General features: G+C 45.3%; 1 protein-coding gene across 1 annotated transcript; it reads right to left on the bottom strand.

Moving 5' to 3' along the window:
- Positions 1 to 3,967: 3,967 nt before the first annotated feature.
- Positions 3,968 to 8,177, bottom strand: LOC113719249 (F-box only protein 6-like). The gene is made up of 2 exons (XM_027244413.2): positions 7,779 to 8,177; positions 3,968 to 5,577 (listed from the first exon to the last, which is right to left on the bottom strand). The coding sequence occupies exons 1-2, from the start codon at positions 7,922 to 7,924 to the stop codon at positions 4,329 to 4,331; spliced, it is 1,395 nt and encodes a 464-aa protein (XP_027100214.1). The 5' UTR covers positions 7,925 to 8,177; the 3' UTR covers positions 3,968 to 4,328.
- Positions 8,178 to 8,428: the final 251 nt, after the last annotated feature.

Below are 8,428 nucleotides of genomic sequence, written 5' to 3'. Positions count from 1 at the left end.
CGAGGTGCCTTCGTTTTTGTTTGACCGGGCGGACTTGGGGGTCGACATTCAGCTCATGTATCATGAGGTGATGCGGAACTCCTTGAACCTCCTCCGCGGCCCAGGCGAAGACGTCCCGGTACTTTCTTAGGAGGTCTACCATGCCTCTTTTAACAGGATCGGGCAGTCGGGTACCAACGCGAACTGTCTGATCAGGTTTCGTGGGGTCCAGAGGGAGTTCTTCCACCTCATCCCCAGTCTCCAGCCTTGGGATCTTCTCAGCTCGCTGAGGATCAATGCTATCTATCGAGAGGATATTTGACCTCTTCTCGGGCCTTGCCCCGGAGGTTGATGGGGAGGCTGCTTGTAGAGTGGCGAGGTAACACTCTTGGGCCGCGCAGACATCGCTGCTGACCTCGGCTACCCCCGCAGGAGTAGGAAACTTGAAGCTTAAGTGGTAGGTGGAGTACACTGCCCGCAAAGCATTAAGCGTAGGTCGGCCGAGTAGTAAGTTATACGGGGAGTCAGCTTTGACTACTGCGAAGTTGACGGGAATGGTTCTGCTGCGGGGGTAACGCCCTATAGTCACTGTCAAAGTCACCATCCCTTCGGGTGCACAATGTGTCCCCCGAACCCGACAAGAGGGGTTTTCACCGGGGTCATGCACCCCCTGGCCAGTTTAAGGCTCTCAAAGGTGCGGAGGTACATGACGTCAACGGAGCTCCCCGGGTCAATGTAGACCTTTTTGACGATGTAGTTATTGGTGAGCATCTCAATCACCAAGGCCTCATGACTGCTGGAAGCAGCCGGGACTGGATCACTAGGCCCGTAAGTGATTACCTCGGATAGGCGAGCACTTGTCTCGGCCTGATCCGGGTTGGTTTGCCTGTAGGTCCTCTTTCGGGAGTTCTGACTGTCTCCTCCCGTCGGACCTCCGGCAATTGTGTTGATGACCCCGGCAATGTTGGATCCATACCCCAGCCCGTGGCCTGAGGATCAGTCTCGGGGAGGCCTTTTTGTCTCCCTAGGATCTTCCGGGGGCCTACAACTGCTTCTTGATGTCCGCCTTTCATCTCGGCGTTGGTCACCCCGGTTTTCACGTCGAGGTCCATTGCGAGGTTGACCTCCACCTCGGCGGATGAACTGCTTCAGGTGTCCCTGTCTGATGAGGTTCTCGATTTCCCTTTTGAGGTCGTTGCAGTCCTCGGTTTCGTGGCCGGTGTCCCGGTGATACAGGCAGTAGAGGTTCGGATTCCTCTTATCCCTGCTGCTGAACATCCTGGGAGGGGCCTTCCCGAGGTTGTTCTGCTCCATCACAGACAGCACTCGGGACCGGGTGGTGTTTAGGGTGGTCAGCTCGGACTCAGGGATGGGTGACTTCCTTTTGGAGATCCTGTCGAAAACGCTACGGCGGTCTCGGCTAGGACTTTGGAAGGCACTCCCCGAGCCCATTTCACTCCGGCCAAGATCTTTCCCCTTCCTGGGGTCTATTCTCGGGCGAGCGGCTTGGACCTCCTTCTTCATGCGGTTGAGGTCTTCGGCCTGGATGCCCTTCTCGACCTTCAACCACAATTCGTGGAGTGAACGGGGATACTTCTTGTGAATCCCCGTATTGAATACCCCGGCAACGAGCCCATGGGTGAAAGCGGCAATGGTGACCTGCTCATTAGGGTTGGGTATCTGCACGCTTTCTTCGTGGAACCTCTGGACATACGACCGAAGTGATTCCCTCGGGTTCTGCTGCATGTTCAACAGATAAGCCGAGGTCCGGGTCGTCGGTCGGGAGGAAACAAAACGGTGAAGAAATTTCTCCACTAATTCCCCCAGGGTTGAAATGCTCCTAGGTTCTAGGCCCCAAAACCATTTTCGAGCTGTCCCCTGGAGGAATACCGGAAAAGCCCGGCATATGACGGGATCAGGGATGCAGTATAGGCGGAAGGCCGAGATGAAGGCATGAATGTGGTTTTCCGGATCACCTCGGCCGTCATAAGACGGTATCGAGGGAAGCTTGAAGTTGGGAGAAAGTCTCTCTTCGTTGATATCATCGGTGAAGGGTGGAGCCCTCTGGTAATCCACCCCGGCTCTCTCCGTGGGCCGAGGTTCCTCAGGTCGCCGGCCCAACAGCCCTCTTGATAAGGACCTGGTCAGGGAGGCTACCTTAGATGTGGCCTTGGAAAATGCTTTCTTCGAAGCACTTCGGCTCAAGCGTCTTCCATCGGACTCTTCTTCGGACGAACCTTCAGGGGATCCATCCGACTTCCTTTTAGAGGACTCGGCCTTTTGCTTGCCTTGTCTCTTGAGATACCTCCCTAACTCCTCGAAAATGTTAGGGTTCTCGGTCACAAACTCGGCCATACGGGTTATGGCTTCTTCGTTTGCGGGCTGGGTCCTTGGGGACTCCTGCCCTTCAGAGATACCTTTTTGCTGAGCTACATTACTCTGCTCAGCCCCAATAGCGAGAGCTTTCCTGCTCCTAGAACGCGTAGGCTTCATTTTCTGATGTCTTTGCGTTCCCACAGACGGCGCCAATTGAAGAGGTCATTTTTGTCCTGCTGGAGTGAGTCACCCGAGCTGAAGAAGGCCTCTTATCCTGGGTGGTTATCTCAGACGAGGTCACCTGCTTAAATTGTAGGAGGGACTAGAGTCCCCGGTGTAACTCCAAAGCTTAAGTCAGTTCGGGAATGAAAGAGTAATGGGTATAGAGAAGACTAGTATGCCTTTACCAGAAATTTGGCCGTCCCCTTTCTCAGTGGAGGCGTTGAGTATTTATAGGAGTCAGATAGGAGAGAGGGACTGCTTGCACAGGTCCCCAGAGATCCGGCAGTGTCAGTGTATCAAGGTGAGTTAATGGACTCTGCGGAAAGGTGCACCGGAACAGTTGTGTCAGGTGGCGTATGTCAGAGCAGCTTTAACAGAAGTGTCAGAGGTGTCAGAGGCCAACTCCGGTTGCCAGGTCATTATGCTTGACCTCGGCTTACTGAGTGAAAGCCCTGGCCGAGGCAATAACTGGGCCGAAGTCAAGGCCCGATGGTGGGAGGCCGAATTAGTCGGAACAGCTCTAGTGAGCTGGAAATACCCACCTCAAGGTCCAAAGGAGTCTTTTCTCACACATGATTGTGAAGGTTAACAAATTTGGGGTGGCCGAAGTATGGACGCAATTTGCCAGTAATTACTTTTTACTACCTGGAGGAAAAAAAAAGAAAAGGAAAAAGAAAGGGTCTCCACTCTTGCAAGTGAACCACCATTGGTACACAAAAATCTTACCAGATCACTCAGAAAAGAGATGGTACGAAGAATTGTAATGATGTTGTGGCTTTGATCGAGATCCTCCATTGAACGCCCCACCGCCTCCACAACGAAATGCTGCATGGCAAAAAGAAAACTAAAATAATCAATTTTCAGACTTGTAGAAGTTGTACGCTTAGTCATGTATTAACTCTTTTCTGCATAAAAGAGGAGAGCATCTTCGCTGTCTTTAATTTACTCAAGTCTCTTATTGAGTTCACTAACTTCAGCCTTTTCGTCAAAGTTTAATTAGATAGGTTATAGTGCTCGTTCTATAATACACTCGTTGAGAAATATGATTGCTTTCTAGTCCATATGATCAATCAAAAGCACTTATGATGAAATACTACTTGATGCTAATCTGCCCAGTTGCGAACAGTTTCCTAGTGCAGTTGATTCAATAAGTTTCAGCCACAAATAGAACAATAGCAACCCTTTCACCATTTGCAGCGCCCTTTGCTGGTTGACTTTGGGTTACCTCATTAAAAGGCAGGGAATCCTGAACTTAAAAGAAAAGTTAGCTGCATTTCCCCCACCAGGTAGTACTACTGTAGCAACGCAGGGAATCCCGAACTTAAGGTAAAAAGTACTGTAGTAGTAAGCAAGGGAAGGTGCAAATCCAATTAGTCATTTAAGTTTCCCATCAAGTAGTAAAGCAGCCCAAGTCAACATAACAATGAATTTTAGAGACCATTGGACAAGATTTACAACGTGGCCATGAAAAATAATTATGACTGAAAGGGTACACCCACACAAGGGATTACAAGCTTGAGCAGGCCGAAGCCACTCTCGAAGCCATTCTAATGATCTTAACCAGCTGAAAGAATGGTTATTAACCATTCTGAACTGCTTAAAATTAATAAGGCCATTGCCTAGATGTTTGTACAGGAACAAAGGTACAAATTACTCTTAAAGTCCTAAGGGTGGTGTTCATATTCATAATCATGGAATGTAGCCTGCAGATGGCAGTGGAAAATGTTTGCAGCCCATCCCAGATGAATTTTCACATTGGAACAGCTATCACTTTGACATGATAGCATCGAGCAGTGACAAGAGTCAACAAATCAAGCAAGAGCTGTCAAACATGGATGAAATGCAGTGCCACATGCAATCCATTGCTTCTTTCTCCCACGTGGCAAGACACAACCTGGAACCTTCAGCCATTCCCTGCTTGATAAATCATATGTAACAAGCCGATTCATTTGTCTTGATCTCAGGGATAACATAAGCAAACCTTTGTTGCCCAAGCATGTCATCCTAACGTGCTTTCCGTAAAAGTCTAAGCACCATATGTTTGGCATTCTGTCAACCTCCTTCCACAAGAGAGTCATCTTTTGCAGCTCCCATATGCAGACACATGTAGCAGCATTCTTTGTGAGCAAGCCCACAAGCATGATCCTTCCCTCAGACTCTGCAAGTGTGTGGTCACTCAGGTGCAGAGGGGCAGGGATTATGAACTGCTTCCAACTCCCAGAAATTGTATCATAGGACACAATCCCATCAGGATCTGATCGCATGAAGTAAAGCATGCTATCAATCGACACAGCCTGGGACCTGAAGTTCAGTGCAAGAGGGAGCTTAATATTGGGGGGGATGCTTCCTGGCCGAGTCCAACTGTTCTGTGTGGAGTCATAAACTTCATACTCTCCATCACTACCAACCCAAAGGATCTTATAACCCCCACTCGTGGATTTCCCATTCAAAGTCATGCCAACAGCCACGCGGGACCAGACCTTAACAGATCTAGCAGGCAACTCCCTAAAAGATCTTGTAAGAGGATTGCATACATAGAAACTGCGGTGTGCAATATCAAGGAAACACACGAGGCCCCCTGCTGAAGCCACTGGCAAGACAATTAGCTTAGTCGGCAATGCGGGAACAGTTGGGTGGTGCCATTTCTTTGACGTTGGGTCATACATTGCTCCGGTGTTCACATTTTCGTGAGTGATGGTGTAAAACCAAGGTTGGGATGGAGGAACTTCAGCACACTGTTGGGAGAAACTTTGAGAAGTAAGTAATGAGTTCCACTTTTGACAAACTGATCGAAAGCGAAAAAATGTGGCTATGGGGAGCCTTGCAATAACAGCTTCAAAAAGGTCCTCCGGAAAATCTTTCCAAATTGTCTGCTCCATAATCTCAGTGGACCTAGTAGTTTCTGTCAGTTTTCCACGATTCCGTTCTTTACGAGCTTTCTTGACTGGTGGTGGCTTGCCAGGCTCCAACATTTTGAGATTTTCAGATTTTCCAGCAGTCATTATAAGATTGTAGCAGTTATCTTTTATGGAGTTATCATCGAGATTAAAAAGGCACCAGCTGCACAAAAGAATAAGCTGTACACTCAAATATTCCCCCTTAAGAAACTTTAGACAGGGCTGAACAACCAGTGACAGCTTGAAACTCCCGACAAATGGCCAGTGGCCCAAAGATGATTGTTAAGAAACATCAATGTGAAAATCCACAATTTCGTATCAATAAAACTAATTTCAAGAGGAAGTTGGTAAGATGGTTGAAACATGATCAAAAAATTGACAGACAGTAAAAAGAGGTGCATAATTTTCCATGCTGAAGATCAAAAGTAAAATTGAAAGTTAACAGAGTAGACCACAGTAGACACACCAAATAAAGAAAAAAAATCTAGAAAAAAAAACAGAACACATATGCTTCAGTCCTTCAGCAAAGACTTCTGTAATAATTACCTGATTGTTGCATCCAAATGAGTAGTTACGCGACATTAATCTCTACAGGGGTGGAGGGATGGATTGGATGGTACAGGGGGAAGGAGTGTAAGTGAGAGGTCCCGGGTTCAAGATGACCTCTCACTTACTCTAAATATATATATATATATATATATATATATATATATATATATATATATATATATATATAACATTGATCTCTACAGTATTTCTGGAATAACTTGAGCCACATACACTGTCAAATGATTAACTAAAAAGGAATCCAGAGTTATTGGTTAAGATACTTTAATCTTGTCTGATCCCTAATTTCAGTATTGTAGAGTCTAGAGGTGGTGATTCATTCTATGATCATATCTGCACTAATGGATGCAAATGATTAGAAAAAAAGATCATCAGAAACCAGAGAGCAGAATTTTTATGCAGGAAGATGTGATGCCTTGAGATCTGGGAAAAACTTTCAAATAAATTTTATTTACAAGCATTTTAAAATCTTAAACTCCATCAGACTAGACCACTTTTTGATTACACGAGCAAAAGTTATCTCTTTTGACATATTCGCATCTTAGGCTGTTGGAAGAACAGTGTCAACTATGTCTCAGAGCAGGAAAGTTGTTAAAATTCCTTAACTACTAAACGTTTTAATTCAAGAAATTTTAACATTCTGCGTAAAGTCTACTCCTATATGGTACATAGGAATTTATGAACTTGACCACTAAAAGTGAGAGGAAACATAGACACAGAAATTTAAAACAAATCCAGGTCGTTTCAGCAAGAAATTTCAAGGGACTGCAGGAAAAAAATTTGACACTACCATAGAAAAAAAAAAGAACAAGAAGAAGAGAGTGGAAAATGAAAACTAAGACCATTTGTCACAATTTTCCCAAAATAATTAGACGGTGAAAAAATGATGTTCCAGTTAATTGTTAGAATATAGGAATTCAACAACCAGAGTAGGTGTAATCGCTGTTAAAAAACTACAGACTTATCTAGAGCTTGTATTTTGCTAAAGATACATATAGGAATGCAGAAATTTCGGTGCACCAACAATAGACAGGGAGCCATGACACTTGAATGTAGTTACCAAGCACAATAAAAGTGGGGAGAAAAAGGCAATGGCTTTGAGCATAGTATCGAAGAACTCATCATGACCAAGTTTAGCATGTGTAAAAATGTAAGAAATCGCAAGTATTATGCTGCCAGACCCTTCACTTTTCCATTATAACTGCGAAAAGGGAAGGGGGGGGGGGGGCGGGGGAAGCAATTTAAGCATAATAAAAAACAAAATATAGAATAAGTATATAAACATTCATCTTCCCTACAAAAAAGTTTACACCAAAATCTTTAAACCAGGCTGGAAATGAACTCAGAAACCGCATAATATCCATCAAATTTGTGCGCAAGTTTTTGCACTGCCTCACCTATCTTTTTTATGGCCATTGCAATAATTAAGCACAAAAGCGTGCTAATCGAAGAGCAGAATTGATATACAAGTGCTCCTAAAGAGAGCCACATTGTAACATTCAGCATACAAGGCAGATGCAAATATATCACTCTCCAGTTCAACGGCAAGCGAAGATCAACCCAAAAGAAGAAGAAGAAAGGGCAAACGAGGTTTTAATAGAAGAGTGCCAAAGCCACAATAAATTCCTAAGCTGAAAGGTAGAATCTTTAAGTCAAAAAACAAAACCATGGATCATTTCTCAAATGACGAAGAAAAAAGGAACAAGTATGATATTCAACTATTCACCCATCTTCAGCAGAATAATTAAAAGCGTAGAGATAGGTAGGTAGAGAGTGAAAGGGAGAGAAAAGGGATACCTGTGTTGGTGGCGGTGGTGGTGCGGCGGTGGTGGAAAGCGGAGAAAATAGCTAGGAGGAAGAGGAGACGCGTAGAGGTCTAAGAGGTCTTGAAGCTGTCCGATGAGCTGCCTGAGCATGGCAAGCCCACCACCTCCACCTTCCATGCCAATCCCCCCAGACCCCAGGTCCCTGTCCCCACCCCCCAAACCCCAATCCAACGCTTTCCCCTCCACACCTCTCTCTCTCTCTCTCTCTATCTAAAGGATGTATGTATCTATGGTTCTTCTTCTTCTTCTTCTTCTTTAGCTGTCATTACTCGCTGCTCACAGTAGCCTCAAGGGTGGTGGTTGTTTTTGTTATTGTTTTGGTGTTGTTTTGCTTTTTGCTGGTTTGTTTGGTTGTCGGAATCGTAGGTTAATATGTTTTACTAGTATTGGTTACTCATTCATTCATTCTTGTTACCCACTCTTGTGGCGCCACGTCAGCCGCCCCCATACGACTAATTGAGTAGTATTGACCCTCTACGCAACTTTTCTTTTTCTCCCTCTTTTCTTTCTTTCTTTCTTTCTTTCCTTTCCTTCCTTCTCTCCCAGTCATTATTGTTCCCTTGTCATCTCATGTTTGTTACTATCCTTCTCGTTTTACCAAATCACCCCTTATTGCTGCTT

This window comes from Coffea arabica, chromosome 11e (assembly GCF_036785885.1).
Source record: "Coffea arabica cultivar ET-39 chromosome 11e, Coffea Arabica ET-39 HiFi, whole genome shotgun sequence".
NCBI classification, from domain to species: domain Eukaryota; kingdom Viridiplantae; phylum Streptophyta; class Magnoliopsida; order Gentianales; family Rubiaceae; genus Coffea; species Coffea arabica.
Note: the sequence above shows the minus strand (reverse complement) of the source record. Positions and strands in the feature narration are given on the sequence as shown.

Bases quoted from the DNA above. Each gene is read 5' to 3' on its own strand.
- LOC113719249 (XM_027244413.2), bottom strand. From the start codon at position 7,924: ATGGAAGGTGGAGGTGGTGGGCTTGCCATGCTCAGGCAGCTCATCGGA. The intron at 5,578-7,778 runs GTATCCCTTTTC...TCTTTTGTGCAG, and splicing joins CACCACCGCCACCAACACAG to CTGGTGCCTTTTTAATCTCG.